At 36.3% G+C, this 23,547-nt stretch overlaps 1 protein-coding gene across 12 annotated transcripts in view; it reads right to left on the reverse strand.

The window, feature by feature from the left end:
• The window catches only part of CAMK2D (calcium/calmodulin dependent protein kinase II delta), a 305,906-nt gene extending 282,365 nt beyond the window's left edge, over window positions 1–23,541 (reverse strand). For all 12 annotated transcript variants that reach the window (XM_077755039.1, XM_077755034.1, XM_077755032.1 and 9 more), the window contains exons 1-2: window positions 23,095–23,541; window positions 21,381–21,475 (exon numbers count right to left, since the gene is read on the reverse strand). In XM_077755039.1, coding sequence (XP_077611165.1) covers window positions 21,381–21,475; window positions 23,095–23,159 — 160 coding nt within the window. In that variant the 5' untranslated portion in view covers window positions 23,160–23,541. The remainder of the gene's footprint in view (window positions 1–21,380; window positions 21,476–23,094) is intronic.
• Between the last annotated feature and the right edge of the window lie 6 nt (window positions 23,542–23,547).

Here is a 23,547-nt window from a genome sequence, read left to right on the forward strand (position 1 = left end):
ATGCATCATGATTTTCACTGTAATGCCTCTATTCAAGTGGTAGAATATTCAACATAAACAGTCTACAAAATGATAAAAGTATTGGGCTAAAACAACACCATACATTCCTGCGTATAACCAAGAAATCAAGATTATAAAACATATAATATATATTCCTTCCTTCTTTCCCTCCTTTATTTTGCCCAATTAAAACATCCAGTTTAATGATCATAAGGAGTTCTTTAGGTACAGTTCTTAAAAATCCCTACTATTCACAACTGCCAAGAGGTGGACTCAACCTAAATGTTCACCAACAGATAAATGGATAAACAAGATGTAGTATATCTGTATAACAGAATACTATTCAGCCTTCAAAAGCCTCCGGACTTGTGTCCGAATTTAGACACCTATCGATGAACCTCGAGGACATTATACTAGGTGAAATAAGCCAGTCATAACAGGACAAATAATGCAGAGTCCACTTAGATGAGGTCCTAAGAGTAGTCAAATTCAGAGACAGAAGGAAGAATGGTGGTTGCCAGGGGAAAGGGAGAGGGAAGAACTGGGCCAGGAAGAGAAAATTCAGGGATATTGTTTAATGGGCTTGGAGTTTCAGTAAGAGGAAATTAAAACAAAAAAAATCCTAGAGACGGATACTGGTGATGGTTGCACAATAGTGTGAATGTACTTAATGCCACTGAAGTATATACTTAAAAATGATTGAAATGGTAGATTTTAAGACAATGCACTTTGCAGTTTCCCTCATTATTTCTCACAACTCCAAATTAGGCTTTCAAATAACAAAACATTAAGCAAATTGCTTAAGATCATCTTGCTGATGCTGATGTTAGAAATTAAAGTTTCCAATGCTGTATGAAATAAATTGTAAATCACAGATTTTATGTATCACAGACTGACAGAATGAGTGAAGAGTCAATACATTTCTTTGAAAAGAAATCAATACATTTCTTTGTGAGAAGGAAAAACTAAACTAAATGAAACAAATTAAATTCCTATTTATGAAATCACTGAACTTTGTTTTCTGATAACTCTCCCTAAATTAGCCCTGACTATTATACAAGATGGTCTGTATGTGTTCCCTTCCAATCCATCCTCCACAAATAATGGTTTCATGTGGCTGTTTAAATATACCCATATAAAAACCCACAAGGGAGAAAGAATGTGTGGGAAAGTTAGCTGGTCTCATATTTCCAGCTGACTTGCCAACCTGATTTTTTAAGATGAAAATAGGATATTGCATAATGAGTGAACACACAAAATATTTTTAATGTGTTGTCATCCTACTTGGATTCTGGCAAAGCATAAGTAATACTTTTCATAATTTCTACATCTTCTTCTTAGGAATTGTGCATGTGCATGTGTGTGTGTGTGTGTATTCAAAAAGACTAGATAATGCATGATTCTACTAAGCTTCCATTCATATATACCTGGTTTGAATGAAAATATAATATTAAAAAGTATAATAAAATAACATTACTAAATATTCATTATTTTGGGATGCCTGGGTGGCTCAGTTGGTTAAACTGCTGATTTCGGCTCAGGCCATAATCTCATAGTTCATGAGTTCGAGCTCCGCATCAGGCTCTGTGCTGATAGCTCAGAGTCTGGAGCCTGCTTCCGATTCTGTGTCTCCCTCTCTCTGCTCCACCTCTGCTTGTACCCTGTCTCTCAAAAATGAAGAAACATTAAAAAAAATATTCATTATTTCAGATACTAAGGTAAATTTTTCCAACATGGATTTCTTCAGGACACCAAAAATTTCCTGAGAAAAGTCAACTATGAAAGATGTAAAAGGCTATTAATCCAACTAGTCTTTAAAATTAATTACAGTATTTTATGAAAGATGTAATGTGGTAAATACTTATTAATTCACTTGAAAATATATATCAAATTATTAATATGTACAATACAGAAACCATCCAAAAAATGTCCTGCCATCAATGCAAAGCATGGTATATATTAACTGTAGATTAGAATTACCCTTCAAAGGAGCAACTTTCTTAGTTCTTTTCCATTCCTAAATTGTTTACAGCACTTATAAGTATAGTATACAGGGGCACCTGGGTGGCTCAGTTGGCTAAGCATCCAACTTTGACTCAGATCATGATCTCGCAGTTTGTGAGTTAAAGCCCTACATGGAGCTCTGTGCTGATAGCTCAGAGCCTAGAGCCTGCTTCAGATTGTGTGTCTCCCTCTCTCTCTGCCCCTCCCCCCATTCATGTTCTCTCTGTGTGTCTCTCTCTCAAAAATAAAAATTTTAAAAATTAAAAAAATTAATAAATTTTAAAATAAATTTTTAAAAAGTATAGTATATAGAAATACTCCATAGATGGGTTTATCTTGTATTGTCAGTCAGATCAAGAAAATATAATGCTGTATAAGAAAACTGAAATTCATCATTCAAATTTCATGGGGAAAGAAAGGCAGGGTGCTGCATTCTTAGGCCTTCACTGATTCCTAAATTCACTCTTCAGTGTAAAAGACAGAAATGAAACTTCTCACTGATGATCAGCTAATCTGAGGTCTTGGTGAAAAATGACTTCAGCCTACTTATCTCACCCCTCACAGCCCCTGTCACCCCAGTCACTCCCCAAAACAATTCCCACCTCAAAAGCAAAAAGCGTAGCAAATTTCATACCAGTGTCAACTATGAGTATATGCCAAAGACTGGAAAGTAATGTGTAGAAACAGGCACCTCTCTGACAAAGGGGGAATATAAGGGGTGGATCTAGTATAAGAATTTTACTGCACTTTCCATCCAATCAACAGGAAAATATCCATCTACATCAATATTCTAAAAAAACAAAAAACAAACAAACAAAAAACTTGTGATATAAATAATGATCCCCATGCCAAATTCTTTCTAGTAACAGTGAACATGAGGAAGGAGATCACACAGGAATAGACAGATTGGATTGATAGTTCTTTGACATGAAACAGATGTTCTTTTCAACTCTGGGCACAGCTAATTTAAAATAATGGTTAAATAGAGACCTTCTTACTTGGTGTGATATCTCTATTCCTACACACAAAAGGAAAATGGTCATAATTCACTTTCTTACACTGATACTTAATTTCCATTTTTTTCTCACATCAAAATATCTAAATTATAATACTTTGTTACCTGTTTGTTGTATGCACAGGTATCATAATGCAAATTAACTATGCTAGTGATTAGTAATTCCTATATTACACTATAACTAAAGGGTACTATCTGTATCATAAACTCTTTATGTTGTATTTCTTCTGTGTGTGTGTGTGTGTCTGTGTGTCTGTGCGTGTGTGTGTGTTTGAGTTTACATGTGTATAATATTTCCCCCACTCCTAAGTACATATGCAAGAAAAATAAAAAACATAGGTCTATACAAAAACTTGGACACAAATGCTCCAAGCAGCATTATTCATAGTGACTGAAAAGTGGAAACAACCCAAACGTCTATCAACTGACAAGCACAATGTGCTATATCCATAAGATGGAACTCCAATACTAAAACGTGCAACAACATGAATGAACTTTGAAAACATTATGGCAAATGAAAGAAGCCAATCACAAAGGGCTATTTTATGTATAATTCTACTTAAAATGAAATGCCCATAAAAAACAAATCTATAGAGCAAGAAAATAGATTAGTGATTGCCTGAAGTTGAGGGAGAAAAGGAGAGGCAGAAATAGGGAATAACTGCTAAAAAGCCAGAGTTTTATTTCGGGGGTTGATGAATCACATTTAATGTCAAAACCTGAAGTCCTGATTTCCCAGTCCAATCTAATTCTACTACACTATTCCCCATCTCAGGTAATAGCGCCACTGTTAGATAGCAGAATCAGCCATAAGCCCAGTAGTCAGGCCTCTTCATTTTCCTTCATACCTCACTATATTCCATTAGCAAGTCTTATACTGTCTTCTCTCAAAATATATTTTCTCACCCACCTTCACATCTCCCAAGACTGAAATAGTCTCCTACTCTTGTTCTCATTCACATACCCTTACAATTTATTTTCCACATGACAGCCAGAGAGAGATTTTTTAAGCCCAAAGCTGGTCACATCACTTCCCTGCTCCACATCCTCAAAATGGCTTATGACTGCTTTTAAAATAAGCTCCAAATTCCTTAACATTGGCCAAAGGCTCTTCCCAATCTGTCCTCTGCTTACTTACCAAGATCACTGTGTGCTTCTCTTCTTGCTAATTACACTCCAGCTATAATTACTTTCTTTCTATCCCTGTGCGAGCTCACTGTCACCTTGGGCCTTTGGTCTAGAATTTCCTTCCCTAATATTTTCTCATGGTTTGCTTCTTCTTACCATTAATGCTTCAGATCAAATGTTACATTCTCATGTAACATGTCTAAAGTATCTTCACTTTAGGTCAAGAACTTATAGCCCTGTTTTATTTACTTTATAACACTTTATCCATAGGATTCTTCCAGCCTCTCCTACAGGAACTTTGCTCAAACTTATTCCCCCCAAATCAAGAACTATATCTGCACATAGCAGCTGCTCAATAAATATTTGTTAAATAAGTGAAGGAATTAATTAATGATGGCTGATATTATGAGGGTAAGATAAGATATGAGATCTTCAGGGAAATAGAGGAAGTCCAGGGCTACAAAAAACATCACCAAAAAGACATAAAATTTCCACTTGTTACACAAAAGCTGAGAAAGTTGTAAAGATGTCTTTTTTTTCTAGAACTTTTAAGTCTAAACTCAAGATACAACTTTCTTTATGAGAAATTGAGTGGTAGAAGGAGAGAAAAGTACAAGTAATTATGTATTAAACATCAATAGTGATAGCAAAGGGAGAAATAATGAGGAAATGAATAAGGGAGCAGAAAAACATTTTATGTGAAAAGAAAAAAAATGACACATTCAGATCACATCTATCTTGATAACAATCTTTGGGTTCATTGCCTTTCTCAGAGATCAAGAAAGATTTGGTTTTTCAGTGGATTCAGAAAAAAACAAATGAAAAATGACATAGACTTTTAAGGAAATTATGAAGAACACCAATGTTTTGGGAGAAAGCGGCCACACCAAACCCTTATTATCAGTCAATGAAGTAGAGATATATAGATAGGAAAATAAGCAAGGCACACATGAAATAGAATATTCACAATGATAAACCTTATGAACTTTGGTAATAAAACATCTAACATGAACTAGCTGATGTCTTTACAGTATTTATTTCATATTCCTGATCTGCAGTAATTTTTCTACATAAATAGTGACTTCCTACTGATGAAATTATGTACAACTCTGAACCATTAAAAGCTGCTTGCAGAGGCTTTTGTTTATGCAAAGAAATTGAATGAAATTGAATAGAAATAAGGGAAATTTAGATTCTGAATTGAAGATTCCCCAGGCTTCTCTTTCAGATAAAAAAAGAAATCTGCTACCAAACATTTCAAAATGGAATTATTCTGACTGTCAGTCTTGTAGAATAAAATTTTCTTCCCAAGCTTCTGCTTTCTAACTGCCTCCCTACCTCATCTCTCCTGCTGGATGTGCCCAAAGAAAACATAACAGAATGACAATGCCTTTTTGCTACTACCTAGGTTGAGTTTTAAATTCTAGCTGCTCTATTCTTATAAGCTATGCCAATTAAGAAAAATTAATGTGCCAAAAAAAAAAAAAAGCTTTCTCCTTAAATGCTTTAAAAAGCAGCAGGATCCCTGTTGTCTCCCCTTGTCAATTCTTAGGGGGTTCCTAGAGCCCTCCCTAGTCACTATAGGGCTAGATTCATGTTAGCTATACCTGTTAATGATCCACTGCACAATGCTTTTGTGGATTCTTCTCTACAAACTCCAAAGACCATAGCAAATCTGTTCTCTCCAAGCTCTCAAATCCTACTTCCATTCCTCTTAATCTCAGGTGAACTGTAACTGTCTTCTCCATCTCTAAAATATCTCAGCATGTGCACTATCTTCTCGTTCTGCTGCTATCCCTATATGGAGGAAAATGTCTGTTTTCCTAAACAAATCTTCTGTTCCCACTAACACCCGACAGTCTCCATGACTTCCCAATAAATCTTACACTCCTGCCCTGCATTATCAGTTTTTCTATCCCTTCCTAATTATTGTTTCTCTTCCTCCAAATAAACTTGGGCTTTATTTATCACCAATGTTAATTCCCTTGACCGGGCTAATCCCTGAAATTAACTCCTGAGTCTGTCTGTCTTTTTTTTCATATTTTATTAAACAAGCAAGGTTTTACATGTTATCTCCAATTATTTAATCTCAAGAAATAATTTTATTCATTCAGCATTTATTAAATGCCTACTGTATTTCATGCTATATGCTTGGTTACAAGATTGTAGAGATGAATAACACACTGGCCCAATGCTCATGATTGCTTCCTGAACACTACTGAAATCCTACTCTATGAAAAACCAAGGCTTTTTTCTCAGCCTTCATTTAGCTCTACTTCTCAATTGCACTGTTATTAACTATCCCTTTTTTTTTTTCCCCCCAAAACTTCTCTCCCTCAAAGGCATAGCACTGAACTATCCTGGTTTCCCTCTATTTCTCTTAAACTAGTCCTACTTCCTCTTAGCATCCATTAAAATGGATGTATTCCCCCCTACCACCGTCCTAGGCTCTCTGTTCTTTTCTTTCTATATTCTCTCCTTTCTGATCTTTTCCACTAGTATGGCTTTAACTGTCAACTCTGTGCAAATCACAAATAGTAGCTAAATTGGTTATTACTGTCACATGAAAAAGGAAACTAAGACTTGGACAAATCAGGAAGTTTGCCCAAGATCATAAGAACTAGGAAGTAGTAGAGCCAGGTCCTGAAACCTAGCAATCTGATTTCACAGCTGATGCTCTTAATGTATACTGCCCTGCTTCCTGCGACCCTTAAGGATCACACCCAATGTTCAATGCTCTCTTAGATACTGGCTTCAATCTGAAATATACTGCTTGTACATCAAACACATGTCAGTTCATCATCTTCATCAAACTCAGCTGATTCTGACTTCTTAATCTGTTACATGAAGATTAAAATTCTCCCCATTATTCAAGCTTCAAAGCTCAGTTACCCCATGTCCTCACTCCTCCTTATCCTTTATGAGGTTATGTTTCAGAATCTCAGTACCTTACACTCTTTGTCAATCCATCCTGCTTATTCACTGCTGCTACATAAGGTCCTTGATGCTCTCTTTAAAGTGTCTTCACTATTTAAGACAGTATTTTCAACTTGGCAATCAAACACTTTACATATTTTTAACTTTTTTCCTGATTTCTCACAGATTATCTATCTTTTGCCCAAACAGGTATTTTTGGTTCTTCGCTAAACATTACATGACTTCCTGTTCCCCAGTGTCCTTGCTCCTCTTTCTCCCTTTCATCCAATTCATGTTAACTTCTATTTCCTCAATGTTACTTTTCTTTGGTCATTCAGGTACACTGGCTCATCATACTACATTCTTCTGCTACCCATCTTTATCTCTTCCATAATTACGTGTATCTCCTATTCTTCAAATCAGGCTGTAAGTCTTTGTGGGAACTGACTACATTTCATTTTTTCCATGTCGCCTATAGCCTGCTTTGCCCAAGAATAATTCAAATGGTTCTCTTACTGTTGTCTTTTAAAGAAAATGCTAACCTTGCTTTCTTCCCTCAACAATAGTATATATAAATTATCATATTCTTCACTATTAAATGTTAAACTTCCAAAGGTACACAGACACGCAGATGAAAAATGAGGTGGTGTTTATTTTCTTGGGGATAAAACAGGATATCAAATGTTTTAAAGATAGAACATTTTGGGGGCACCTGGGTGGCTCAGTCATCAGTTAAGTACTGGACTTCAGCTCAGGTCATGATCTCACAGTTTGGGAGTTTGAGCCCTGTGTCAGGCTCTGTGCTGACAGCTCAGAGCCTGGAGTCTGCTTCAGATTCTGTGTCTCCCTCTCTCTTTGCCCCTCCCCCACTCGCACTCAGTCTCTCTCTAAAAAACAAAAATAAACCCTAAAAAAATTTTTTTTACAGATAGGACATTTTTGTAGGAATATGGCTACTGACCAAGAAGCCTAACCAAATTCAAAATCAGGTCATTAACTCCTTACTTCCTAAATCTCTCTGCCCCTGTGCTCCTTCAGCTGGGTAATACTGCCTCCTCCATTCCCTGGCTCTGGAGAGAGTGTGATGTGCACTAGGAAACAGCTGCAACATGCCACTCTGGGATGGCAGGCCTTACAGCACTGGGCACAAGAATCCCAAAATGTCCCATACCCACACCCCAGATGTACTAGGAAACTCATTAGGGAACATCTTAAGATCCTTGAAAGATGCTAAATACAAGGAATTTTCAAAAGACTCATTTCACACTCCACCCTGCACCCCCTTGTTTTCTTTCAAAGCTTGTTATTGAAGGTCTGAATAAAACATTTACATGCAGGGTGGGGAGAAATTATCCTCTCAAAGCTAAGCGCTATTTTTAAAACTGACCTTGTGAGTGCTTACAGAATATTTCTGATACTGGTGTTTCTAAATTTGGATTTATTCGATTTGGATTATTCAAAACATATACCCTAAAGTCTCCTACCTAAAAAAGTTTGCAAAAGTTCAACAAATATGAACTCCATTTTAAAAAGTCATTAGTACTTTAAAAGGTAAACTAAGTGATCCTTTAGTCATCACTGTACATCCCTTAAGACCCTCTCTTTATTATCTCATTGACGGAGTATCACGCTATGATTATCAGGACTAAGTGAAGGATATGGAGCTATAAGTAACTCAGTAATTGGGTCTCTGTTAATATAAAATATAATTTTTTCTTTCCATCTGACTTAAGGTTAACAATTTTGTTTTCCCTTTCCCTGAACATAAAGATGCCTGGGAAGCAGTCAAAGCAAGGATTTTTTTTCCGAAAATTATTTCCAAACCACATAAATATTAGAGAAAAGCAGGTCTCAATTTACAGGAGGCAAACTATCATCTTTGACAGCTTTATCTTTACCCTCTCCATTTCTACGAGAATGAGAAAATGTTCTGAAATCAGGAGATCTACACTCAAGAGAACAGGAGTGGAATCTGATCCTGAAATTTCTGCTTGCAATCTGGAATGTGAATTGTCCCCAACCTACATTCTAATGACTATACCAACCTTGACTCACAATAAAAGATTTTCTGCTCAACAAAGCTCCTACCCCAAGTCCAAAAAATTATTCTACCATGGATTTTACTTAAACACACACACATATATGCACACGTGGAGTAAAACAATATTTCCCTCTTTAAATTTTGACTTATACAGTCCTCAATAATTAATAAACTGAGGAAATTTTACATTTTTTTATAGCTCTAAGATCCTTTTAAAATTGGAAAAAACATATTGCATGGCTGAACTTAGCTAAGGAGGTTAAATATTTAAATTGACGTTATCTTCTAAGTAGTGAATGAGATATTGTCCATTATTTAATAACGGGATAAAATGACTATTTTCCAAACACCAGCCTAAATTATAGGCTAGATTATAAATTATATCAGGGGCACCTGGATGGCTCAGTTGGGTAAGCATCCAGCCTCAGCTCAGGTCATGATCTCGTAGTTCGTGGGTTTGAACCTCCCATCGGGCTCTGTGCTGACAGCTCAGAGCCTGGAGCCTGCTTGGGATTCTCTGTCTCCCTCTCTCTCTGCCCCTTCTCAACTCATGCTCAATCTCTCTCCATCTCTCAAAAACACATAAACATTTAAAAAAATTATGTCAAAAATTGCTCTCACTGTGCAATTATGAGCTTCCCTACATTTTTGCTTTTTGTTTTTGTCTTTTGAAAAAGAAATAATGTATACAAATATTACTCCTAAAAGTTCTGGGTCCCTAAATACACATTCATTAATTATAACATGATGTAGTTTGGAAGTCAAGCATTCACTCATTTTATTCAATAAGTATCTGTAAAAATACCAGGTACTATTACAGATGCTAAGAATTCAGGCAGGGAATATTAGACATCTTACTTTTGGTTTTAAACAGAAATCTACAAACGTTTTTTCCAACAGTCATTAATCTCCTATTGCAACTGCAGAGACTATCTAGCTTTTGTTTATAAATAGAAATGGGATTCCCCCTGGGCTCCTTTATAGTATTAGTTGATTTTTAAAAACCTCTAATTATTCTCCTCTCTACTTTATCTTCCACTTAGTCACTTTTTTTTTGTATTGCCCCAGAGCAAAATAAAACAAAATGTGAGACTGATAAGAAGTTGGTATTCCTCCCTTATCAGCTGTTCTAAATACTCAGAGCTATAAAATCCACAACCCACCTTACTTAATACCTTCCAACAGATCTTGCTGTACTTAATGATTCACTGTGCCTGCTTTCATGAAAACTTATAAACGATAAGTCAATCACTCCGGGTTAGAAAAGTATTTATCTTCCCTCAAGTTCGATCTTTATTAACACTTACTCATTTCCTTATTAACTTTTTAAATAATTTCCCATTAACTTGTTTTCTATCCATCTTTAATTTCAAAACTGGTTATTCAAAACCCAGTTCAATATCAACCACTCTAGGAAGTCTTCCCTTACCTTTTACCTACCTAACTGTTATGTCCTTACACCTCAGAAAGAGTAAACACTTCAACTGGGACATTTATCTGTATGGTAATTTACTTGATTCCACAACTACTTCACCTTGAGAAGAAGCACCTTATCTTTGTATGTTTGTTTATCCACAGCTGGCAGGGGGTCTGGAACAAGGGGAGTAAATTGAAATTTAGAACAATGCTCCCCCCAATTCACTTTTACTAGCATATTTAAACGTCACTGGTGGGAATATATTAAACATGCAGAATACAATCTGGCAATGCATCAAATATTTTGATAATATTACATCTTCTAACCCACTAATTCTCTTTTCTGAATATTTCCTAAGAATCAGAAATATTAAAAAGTTTTACAAAACAATGTTTATTATTGTATGTCAGTTAGCAGAAGAAAAGGCAATTAAAAAAAACTAGTGATGGGGCGCCTGGGTGGCTTAGTCGGTTAAGCGTCCGACTTTCGCTTGGGTCATGATCTCGCGGTTCGTGGGTTCGAGCCCCACTTCGGGCTCTGTGCTGACTGCCAGCTCAGAGCCTGGAGCCTGTTTCAGAGTCTGTGACTCCCTCTCTCTGACCCTCCCCTGCTCACGCTGTCTCTCTCTCTCTCCTAGAAATAAATAAAACATTAAAAAAAAATTAAAAAATAAATAAACTAGTGATACTAAGTATACTAATATTTTACTAAGTGAAGTATGATTGCTACTAAGAAATCAAAGGATTTGTAGTAACATAAGGAAATTTTAAAATATTAAGCAAAAAAGCAGGACACAAAACTGTACAGTTTATTCCAGTATTCTGACTAATTAAATGTCAACAGTGACTGGGAAAACTGAACCATGAATGTATTGTCTACTTTTTCTCTATTTCTCCAGATTGCATAATTAGGATATACATTTTTATGATACAACTTTTAATGTGCTTATGCAAACTAGTAATGAATCATTAAAATTTATTTCAGAGATATGTCCATAGTATACAATTCTACCTGTACCCAGCAAATACTACTGTGTGTGTGTGTATATGATCTTTAATATAAAAGCATATATAACTTACTTTACTAAAATATTCATCATAAAGTTTCTACAAAATGGCCAAAATGTTCAGCTGAACTAATTTCACAAAATATCACTTTGCCACCATGATTACATACAAATGTTCTGAATGTTTTTATGAAAACAGCATATTTTCCTAAGATATGTGTGTGTGCATATATCTGTGGTGTGTATATATATACATATACACTGTAAAGTTGTAGAATTGTAAAACTCCCAGCAAATAAGGAAATAAGTGCTTCAAAACTTATATTCTGTTTTAAGGGATTTCCAATACTGAAACAAGCACACTTTCCCGTCCTTTTACCAAGTTTCTGAATTGACAGACACAGCAGTTGTAACAGTTGGCCTCTGTCTTTCCTAAAAAGTCAAGTAACCTCTATAAGCAAATAATATCCATGATTTGCATATCCAAAACTATATAAAGTATCACCAAAATGCTTTTTAAAATGAGCTTAGTTAAAAGATAAGTCAAAAAGTCCCTCTGGAGAATGAGAATGGATAAAAACTTAAAAATCCAAACATTTAGGGGTGCCTGGGTGGCTCAGTCTGTTGAGCGCCAACTTCGGCTCAGGTCATGATCTCACAGTTCATGGGTTTGAGCCCTGCCTGGGGCTGTGTGCTGCAGCCACCTCAGCCTGGAGCCTGCTTCCAATTCTGTGAATCCCTCTCTCTCTCTGACCCTCCCCTGCTCACGCTGTCTCTTGCTGTCTGTCTGTCTCTCTCTCTCTTTCTCTCTCAGGAATAAATTAAAAATATTTAAAAAAAAATTTTTAAATCCAAACATTTATAATAATTTAATAATAGAGACACGTGGGTGGCTCAGTTAAACATCCATATTTGGCTCAGGTCACGAATTTGCAGTTCATGAGTTCAAATCGGCATTGGGCTCTGTGCTGACAGCTCATGTTCCAGACTCTGTGTCTCCCTCTTTCTCTGCTGCTTCCCCACTCTTGTCTGTCTGTCTGTCTCTCTCTCAAAAATAAATAAAACATTAAAATAATCTAATGATGGGGCGCCTGGGTGGCTTAGTCGGTTAAGCGTCCGACTTTCGCTTGGGTCATGATCTCGCGGTTTGTGGGTTCGAGCCCCGCATCGGGCTCTGTGCTGACTGCCAGCTCAGAGCCTGGAGCCTATTTCAGTCTGTATCTCCCTCTTTCTCTGACCCTCCCATGCTCACGCTGTCTCTCTCTCTTTCCTAGAAATAAAAATAAAAAAAATAATTAAAAAAATAAAATAATCTAATGATAGCCTGAGTCTGGCATCACTGAAGTGGTACTAATGCACATGCAAATCATGAAAATGTTACCCCTTATTATTGAGCCACTTTATGTTACATGATAATAGCAAACAGCAAAAAAAAAACAAAACAAAACAAACAAAAAAAAACCCCACACAATAAGAATTTACATAGTTGCTCAAATATTTACAAAATTATACAAAACTCTTTCCAACAAATCATAATTTGTCATCAAGAAACTAATGAAATAATTTATGAATTAAATATTATTTTAAATACTGTATTCCATTTGACATGAAACTTTAGCTCAATTTCCACTTGCTTTAGCTGTCACAGGTCTTGTTAATAAGCATATGACTATTTTTGGAGACAGAATCTTATTTGCTCACTCATTCACTTATCCACTCAGTCAGCAAACATTTATAAATATCTTCAACATTTATAAGTAATTTACAATTACTGTGCCAGCCATATATTCAATGGTAATGTCCACAAGGTGTTTGAAAGCTACAGCATATATAACTAAAATACAAAAGGAGACATGTGATCAGTTGCTTAAATATCATGAAAAAGTTATTCAGAGGAAGGGGAAAAGAATCACTTCTGCCGAGTGGGAAAGTAGGGTAGAAGAATAAGTGAGAGAGGGCATCATGGAGGTGGAAGCACCTGAACTGAGTCTTACAGGAGACAGGATTTTAAGAGCACTAGGTGTACTCATTCTATCTGGAGAGTGGAGCCAGAACTTTCTCCCTTCTTTTGAACATGCTGCTTACTTTGCCTGGGCAACCATTTCTCCTTCTCTACCAGGCTCAATTGCCATTCAAAAATACAATCTCACTCATTAATCTCTTCAATAAATCTGTGATAACCTTTTCCAGCCCATATCTACATGAAACCTTGTGTATACTTCTTTTACAACCCTCAAAACCTAAACCGTATTTGCCAGGTTGTCATCCACCCTAATGGATCACAAAATACTTCAGGGAAGATCTGTATATTTCATCTCCGTATCACTACAACTTATCAAGTTATCCAGCACAGTGGGTACTAAAAGGTCTAATGATGAACTTTATAAATGAATAAAAACATGGCAACCATTAGCTGGAAAATCTGTTTAGGAAGCTATTTAAAAGAGTTATGAAAAAAAGAGCTCAAGTTAGAAAGGTGAAAAAAGTATATAAAAAGATATAAAGTATTGAGATGGGTTAAGGAAAAGAAGAATAATCAAGCATGCTTGAAAGTCCAGGAAAATTAATGCACCATTCAGAGAAGTGAGAAATTACTGACTCCACCAGGGACACGCAGAGTTTGGTTCTGGACTACTAATGAATACACTTCAGCAGAAATCCAAGTTATCAGAACACAAACTCCAAATATCATATAAATATTTCTTCACCAAAATATCAAATTTTAATTTAAACACTAATGCCACTATGTGGCATATCTCAACTCTACAACTTCTCTAGAAGATAAAATAAAAATCTAATTTCCAATTACTATATTCACCTTTAATAAGGTAGTTTTATATAGCTTACTCTTGCTTTATTTCAATGTGTGTACATCATTAATGAAATTGCTTCAAAAAGACATAAGAGGAAAATAATTTCCTACTACTAAAAAATACATATAATTTAAGTCTTTCTTAGTCTTAAGGATAGGGTAAAATTATATATTAATATGAGTTTATTCCATAAATTTTATATTTATACATGTACAATACATATACAATACAAATAAATATACCTAGATAATAAGGGCATAAATTTTTCCATTGGTAACTGATTGGCCAACTGAAATCAATCAGTTAATTAAAAAGTCACAGGGCATGGGGAAATAAAAAGAGATTTCTCTTTTAAAAATGGAAGAGATTGGGGCACCTGGATGGCACAGTCAGTCAAGTGTCCAACTGCTGATATCTGCTCAGGTCACAATCACACGGTTCGTGGATTCAAGCCCCATGTTGGGCTCTGTGCTGACAGCATGGAGCCTGCTTGAGATCCTCTCTCTGCTCATACTCTCTTTCTCAAAAAGTAAATAAACTTTTAAAAATTAAAAAAAGATAGTGATTAAATCTCAGAGCCAGGCAAGAGTTGTGGATAAGCAAGGAACACAGGTAGCTTCAACAGTAGAGGGGATGCTCTAGTTACTGAGTGGAGGTTTACTGGGTGCTTACTGTTTTATTATATATAAAATATAATTTAATATTTAAGATGTTAAATAATAAGTTTTCAGTCCCTACATAATCTAACTAAAGAGAAGAGAACCTTAGGTAAAACAACTAACTGTACTGTGTGTTGTTGTATAATAAGTATTAAACAACAATATTATCTGTGTATCTTTATATTACTTGCTACAACAAAGTTATTTTTCCACCAAAAATAAAACTGTCAAGTTTTATGAATTTTATAAAATATTTATAAAATAGTTTTATATTTTCCTTTCACTTGACACATTAGTATGAATTTGGCACATACAACAGTGTTGTCCAAGAAGAAACAACAAAACGACATTCATCTTCCCTGCTTCACTGGTTAAACAAGACGAGCCTGAGAACTAGAATACCTTTCTGAGTAGGTTCTTCTGGGCTTTGGTTAAGGGCTGAGTTTTGCTTCCAGCAACAAGTTAATCATTTAGAAGGAGTGATCCTAGGAACTTAGTGTGTTTTGAGATATTTTCAATAAGTTAATGAATTAAGTTTACCAAAACATGTCATTCTTCTGGAATCATTTTCCCACTGATTTTTCACTATACTGTTTTCCTTCCAGGAAAGAGCATGGAGTGACTACCAAACTTTACTTTGACTTTATGTCACTGCAGCAATTAAACTACCTTCTCACACAAGTTGGAACTCTAAATATATTTTCCCAAGGGAATACTTAATTTTATACATTGCACTGAGAACCTAAAGATGTAGAAGACATAGTCCTTTTTATGAAAGACCCTAAAGTTTAGTAGGGAGATCAGTCAAGCACATACAGATAAGGAAAGAAAGGTTAGGATAAGTTCTTTGTAACAGCAATCAATGGGATGTGGTAGTGGAAAGAGCCAGGCTTTAGAGCCAAAGAAAATGGGTTGAAATTCTGACTCCACCACTTACTAATACTGAAGCTTTTAGTAACTTAGAGCCTCAGTTTCCTCTATTTAAAAATTGAACAATAACAACAATAAACTATTTAAGTAAAGTATCTTGTAAGCAATGCGTCTGTCACGTAGAAGGTTCTCCTAAAATAATGACTATTAACATTCCTAGTATTTTATTATTATTATTGATTTGGGTAGTAATAAAGTTCTAAAAAGTTGAAAGGAGACCATAGTACCAGAAAAGGGGTTCTCCTAATTAAAAACCCAATTATGATTTTGTTCTGTGACTGTGTATAACTGCAATTATATCAACTCAGCCCAAGAGACAGCAGGAGTTGGTCTGCCTTTGTATCAGCCCAAGAAAAAGACTTTTAAAAATTAAATAAAATTCTAGTCAACAAATGAGGTTAAATGCCCAAGAAAATCCTAGTATGTACCTTATAGCAATTCATGATTATTAACATTAAAGGCCCATAAAAATTAAATTTTAATTTTACACCAAGTTGATTCAATATTTCAAGGGAAGTGCAAAGTATTAATCTAGTTGTATAAACAATGAAAATTCTCCAGGTGTTCAATTCCTATTGCATGATCTGTTAGGTAGAGGTTGGCACTACTTATTAATACCACGGTCAGGTGCCTAACAACCTTTATATTAAGTCTGCATATTACAATCATGCTGGAATACAGAAAGAATTTTTATTCTTTCCTGGAAATGTAGGTATGCATTTCTATCTCCTAACCAGTTTGAACATCAATAATACTCTCATTCACTAAAAGAGGAAAATAGATATCAAAGATAAAAACCTATGTAAGAATGCAAATACAACTAAACATAATGAAAGGACTACTTTGGGGCCCAATAATTAAAGAGCTGTAGAATTTCCATATACAAAAATAAAAATAACTTACTAATTTTTTCTTAAAACATTGCTCAAATCAAGAAACTTTCAAAAAAATATTAATTTGCCCAATTAGTTCCAAATTGCAAAATCAATAATGTATAATCAGAACAATTTGATTCATCTATATCATCTCAGATATGCTTCCAACTTAACATGAGTAACCATGAGGCTAAAAAATTGCACTAATTTCTTGACTGCCTGGATGCCAAAAAAGAAAAAAAAATTGCAAAAGTTAGTTATTGACACCTCTATTATGACATAAAAAAGACTACTTAAGGACGTGCATGCAATATTCAGATTTCATAGCTGAGACCTAATTTGGTGTACATGATTTTTAAAAAAAATTTTTTAAATATTTTATTTATTTCTGAGAGAGAGACAGCATGAGCCAGGGAAGGTCAGAGAGAGAGGGAGACACAGAATCTGAAGCAGGCTCCAGACTCGAGCTAGCTGTCAGCACAGAGCCCAATGTGGGGCTTGAACCCACGAACCTGAGATCATGACCTGACTGAGCCACCCGGAGCCCCTGGTATACATGATTAAGTAGTTTTTATAAAGTCCTGATTTATATTCTACTAATATCATCCATTCAAAAATTCATAAACTAGTAAAATCAAAGAATACCAAATGATTTAATTGTATTAGATCTGTGAAGTATTGCAGAAATATAAAATGAAATCCCTTTTAACTTTATCAAGGGAGTAGAGCTAAAACATACTTGTAACAGCATATACTATTTTAAGCTTCTACTATAATTTGTATTTTACAAAAATAATGACTTGTGGCACATCAGACCCTATGTAATAAAAAGTGGTTTCCAATGATCAACAATTACATTGGAAAATGAACATCAAGAAGTTATTACTACCATAAAAAATATTTTACCACAACGAGTCTTTTAAATGTGAAATAAATCACAAATACTATTTCTAAAGAAATCTGCCATCAAAACCTTCAGTCTACTGGATTCTGAACCACAATCACAGCCCTTCCTGGACTTTGCATAACCTGACAATACTTTCCAGTTACAAACAGGTCAAAAATCAACAAAGTATCAAAATAGCATGGCAAATTAGGACTCGTTAAGTGCCAACCTAATTGTCTGGGACCAAAATGATATAATTTCTACTTCCCATGGCAAAAATAGGAGATAAAATTCTACCATCACTATCTGCCATTTACTAAGTAAGCATGCTTTCTATTCCTAGCTAACAAAAACTTTTTGAGACAAAAATTGCATGTAAAATATAAGATGTTTGAAACTTTTCTATACTTTTCAAGCAAGCTCAATTATATATCAATGTACTTTATCTAATCAGTATCACGTAATGAATGCTCTGTGCATGCACGTGTTATCGCAAAAGGAAAGAAATTCTTCAACAGACTCTGAGTCTCCCAAATATGGTTTGTGTGACTAACAGCTGAGAGGAAATGCAACTGAAACTGTCTGCTGGAAATCCATTAACATGTAGGCACACAAACATGCCTGGGTGACAGTATAGCTGGATGTGTAAATTTGTGCAGGAATACAGCCAAATTTTTGGCAATCCCTCATGGTCTTAAATGTATTGACAATGGTCTTTCTTTTCCAGTTGTAATGTTACATTTGAAGAATATTATTTGAGTTGAAGGACCTTCCTGGTCTTTAAAACAAACAGGCTTAAAGCTTGGATTTACAAAGGCATGGCATTTTAAATAATACAAACAAAAATTTGTACAAAAATTATACACTCCACAGAAATTGCTATGCATAGCCAAAAGAAAAAAAAATCAGTACATTAAGGTTAAAAAAAAAAGTACGGTAATTTAGATATTCTAATTTCCCTTAATATACTATTTTAAAATTTGTTCTGTAAAAGTCATTTTAAGGATTATTACGTTCTGAAAAGGGAGCATTTTCAAAGGAGAGTTCATATTTTAAAGCATATGTTCTTGATACCTTAATACACTATTTTATAAAAGATTACATCTAATATTTGCTTGTTCTTAGGAATTAAAGTAAGTAACTCCTTTATAAACCATTTAATAGCCATATTTGATCCTATTCTCTGTACTGAGCCCCTATGTCCTCAATGCTGTGAAATGTTTTATTAAAAAAAAAAATGAAAGCATTTTATTAAGTATTTACAACTTAACAGGGGTACAGTTTAAACAAATGTACACAAAGTATAAATGTGCTATAAGGGGTTCTAATTGTTATGGTTATAAAATAAATTGAGAATTTTGAAGGAAAGTACTGTAATATTTGGCAGGTGAGCAGTAATAAGTAAAATTGACTTGGCACTTTGGAATTAAGAAGTGGTTCTCATAAAATTCACTGAATCCTCCAAACAACCCATGATACCCTATGAGTATTTTCCCACCATTTTACTGAAGAACCTGTGATCAAGTAAAGGTAAATAACTGAACCACATTTACATGCTAAATAGTAAAGCCAGGATTCAAACTGGTTACTCACAGCTAAGTCAAGGCTGCCACTGGATTTATAATGTTCACATTCTTTCATGTAAATACTCTCAACTGATTGTTTTAACAACCCAAAAGATAATAATAGCAGCTAATATTCACTGAATACATATTACGTAGCAGGCACTGTTCTATATTAACTGACTCCTCACAAACCCTATAAAAGGGTTACATTATTACCCATTATTGATGAGAAAATGAAGGCTCATTGAAAATATGTAAATCACCCAAAATTACACAGCCAATAGGCAAGGGAATCAGAATTTAAACCCAGAGCAGTTAGTTCCAAAGCCTGTTTCTTTACCACCTTGCTCCTCAGTGGATTCACATGAAGCAGGTTAAGAAAGGACATTGGAGAGGGAGAAAAAGCGGGTCTTCTAGTACCTCACTTTAACTCCTTTTCCTAAACGTAACTGGACTAATTAAATCCAAACGGGGCAAGGTGGTTTGGGGTATAGGTTGTTCTTTAAGGTAGAGTAAGAGCAGGTGGGGAATACTGGCAGGAAGAAGGAATCCCATCAGGCTAGAGAAGACTTATCTTCCATAGACTGGAGGCAGAAGAATGGAAAAATAATGGGAGCAGAAACACGTGTATTTGCCATTCTGATGCAGGGAGGGTACAAATTATGGTAGATGAAGAGGGATGACTCTAATTTAGGAAATCGGTAGAAGTGAAGCACAACACTGATTTGTTTTGAGAGAAAATTCAAAGCCACTGAAAGATCTGGGATAGGTGTTGTAATGCCTCTGGAAGAACGGACACTCCTACTTTTGCCAAAAGTATCTAGCACAAAGGAAGAAAACACTGAAAAAAATTATACGTTTTCATTTTTTTCTTTTTAAAAACTAAAATGTCATTTAGAGTTTAGCACTCCTTTAGACTGTTAGAAACCCTCCTGTGGAGGGAAGAGCGAAAGGGGAACATAATCGAGCATAACGTGCTTCTCATTAGTTCTGAAGCTGTGAAGCTGTGGCACTGGTTACTTTCGTATATAGGTCTTCGTCTGAATGCTGTTGAAATCGGATGAAGAAAATCACAACAAAAGCTCATTCTAATGAATAAACTGAAACGCCAATCTAAACCTAAAGTAGATGTTAAAAAGTAGAATTTGCAACAAATGAGAAAAAAAATTACGGCAGAGACCAAACAAGGACACCAGGATCCTAGAGAGCAGCACTTTTTAGAAGACAAATTAAATGAGGCAAACCCTAATAGAATTTCTTCCCTCATTACTTAAAATAAACCAGGTCACTGAAATGGGCTTATACTGTGGCATTTTGTTCATTTTAATTTCATTTAAATTTCATTAAATCATAAATTCCCATGGAAATACCTTAGACACGTGTCCACAATAATTAGAATGCCCAACATTTCAGTGTAAGTACTTTTGCATGAGTTCAGCAAAATAGAATGCAGTGAGATCCCTTCAATTTTTTTTTTTTTTTTTGCATATGTCAACAGCTATTTTATGATAGGAATGATCTCTGTGGCTACAAAGCACGTGTAAAATACATCAGATGAGTCTGTGTGAAGCCTTAATGCGGAAGACCCAGTAAAGATCTGGACTGCACACGGAAACGTCAAAATCAAGCTGAACCTCCTATAGCAATGGTAAATTTTTCCTCCCAAATCTATTACTGTTAAATATACCTTGATGAATTAAGTTCAAGTGTAACTACAATTGAAATATGATTCAACTGAGCTATGACCTATTTTTCCTCTCAAAAGCATATGAGAATAATGACAGTTGTTGAGACTTACATTTTTTCCATTCCTGGGTATTTCTGAAAGTTATTTCACAGCACAGCTAAAGGCAAAATGCACTTTGTGATGCTTATTTTCTTTAAAATACTTATGCTACTGCTCAGAGGACATTATCATTATTAATTTGTTATTAAAATACTGTGTGTTCATTTATTTTTAAACTGTACATACCAAGGGATTCAGGAAGGAAATAATCTTAAAATGTAATATGACACCTAAGTCTACAGTTCAATTATAACTGTGTATCTACATACAACAGAACCCACAATCAACATGACAAATACAAAATTAACATATATTGTATATGTGGCTGAAAATACCCACCCCTAGCAGAAAGCTTTTTGGTGTTGATAATTTTGGCAGCATATTCTTGTCCAGTAGGGATTTTCATACATCTTCTCACCACTGAGAAAGCTCCCCTGAAAACCAATAATTAGCATGTCATCAATATAATCAGCTATGATATTCTATTAAAAAATTACAGCAAACTGAGCATTTTTATTGCATTTAATGAATTATCAAATATCAGTACACTACAGTACTATCCAGAAAATGAACGATTCTTCCTGGAAACCTAACCCTTCTGTAATGCTGGAGAATAAAAGTAAATTTTATTTAACTGGTAGCACACATTATTAATCAACAAAATCAAAGGAATTGCCAATTATGACCGCTCTTGTTGGCACATGAAATTTGAAAACATTTTACAATTCACACTCACACATCACCAAATGCTCTGAGAAGGGGAAAAAAACCTGCAAACAGCATGGCTGAGGAAGAGCAGTAAAAATCTGCTATTTATTTTGTTAAAAAATTAATGTGGCTCCAACTAAGTAAATACGGCTATTGTTTTCATTAAAATATAAATCTTGGGGACATTTTGCAGTTTAACAAATCCTGATATGGTGATTTCTCTCTGCCCTGTTTGGAGCTGGGGGAAGGGAGAGATTTGAATTAAGCTGCTCTTCCGACATATTCTCCATGTTTTAACAACAGGCAACATATAAATATATAAGGATATAATTTTCATTACATTTAACGTACAATTCCACTCCCTTGAATTCAACTGTATACAACAACAACACACATATAAACGCACCCCTTTCATAAGTAATAGTCGAAACTAGCGATAGAAGAATTGGGTTTGGGTTGGATGCTACATAAATCAACATTCACGGTTCGGCCCCTAAGTCTCTAAACACACAGGTCCTCGGGAGGTCTCCGGTCCCCTTCCTTAAATTCTCCGAGCAGTTCTGCCAATCGAGTGTGGGAGGTCGTTTTATACAGCACTAGGCTACCCTTAGGAAGCTTTCTTTCCGTCTCCAGGTCTTTCCCGTTGCCTGTATAAATAAATCCTCCCAGAGAACGCGAAGATGTACACGTAAATCACAGGAAGGATGATGATGATGATGAGCGAATAACCTAGTGCAAAGAATAAGACTGGACATGGGGCAATGGGTCGAGTTCTTCTGACTGGCCCTTTTCCTGGACAGAACAACTACTGGATGCGAAAGAGACTCTACGCCAAGTTGAACTTTCGGCATCAATAAATATGGCACCGTCTGTGGCAGCGAGTTCTCATCCGTACGTGTGTCGTACGGCCGACGCGCCAGCTAACCAGGAGGCATCTCTATTTACAGAAAACATGATCTATGTTGCATTTTACATGGGTTCTTGTTTCCTCTACACACACACACACACACACACACACTCGCACTTCTCTGGATGACAGCTACAACTGCGGGGATCGTAAATCCACTAAGTCTCTAGGGCCAGAGGGTGGGGGAACCGGAGAAGGTGGGCTAAGGATTATCGGAATGTGCCACAGCCGGGGTGGGTGGAGGGTCTTTTTCCGTCTCTGTCCCCTCGTCTTGCTAAGGCAGCACCTTCCTCAGAGCTGCCATGCCACGGGCCCTCCCCTCCCTCTCCTCCGGTCTCCCAAACTCCCTCGCCCCACGCGGGAGGCCGGTGGGTCGGGGGCCACGCGACCCGCCCTCTGCTGGAAAGGGGACGTGCAGAGGCGGGCAAAGGCGCTTACTTTCCGAGCTCCTCGAAAAGCTGATACTCGTCGGTGAACCTGGTGCAGGTTGTAGTCGAAGCCATCCTCGGTCCGGGCTGTGCTCCTGGCTGGGAGCGCGGCGGACAAGACTCGAACAGACGCGCGGCTTCCCCGGGACTGGCCCCGCGGCGCTGTCACCCAGGGCCGCCCTCACTTTCCGCGTCCGAAAGTAGCTCACCCGCGAGGGAGTGTGCGCAGGGGCGGGGCGGGAGGGAAGATGACCAGAAAGGGTGGCGTGGGGTCTCCTCCCCAGGTCCGCAGATTCTCTTCCTCCTCCTCCGCCGGCCCTCGCTTCCTTCTCCTCTGGACGCTCCACACGCCCCCTTTCCAACCCCTCTCCCCAAATGCTGGGGGCAAAGTACTCAAGAAGAGGGGGCCGGGAAACGAAAAACAGCCGGGCACGGGGCGAAAGCAGTTGCGAAACTAGCGGCA

This window comes from Crocuta crocuta, unplaced genomic scaffold, assembly GCF_008692635.1.
Source record: "Crocuta crocuta isolate KB4526 unplaced genomic scaffold, BGI_CrCroc_1.0 scaffold52, whole genome shotgun sequence".
NCBI classification, from domain to species: Eukaryota; Metazoa; Chordata; class Mammalia; order Carnivora; family Hyaenidae; genus Crocuta; species Crocuta crocuta.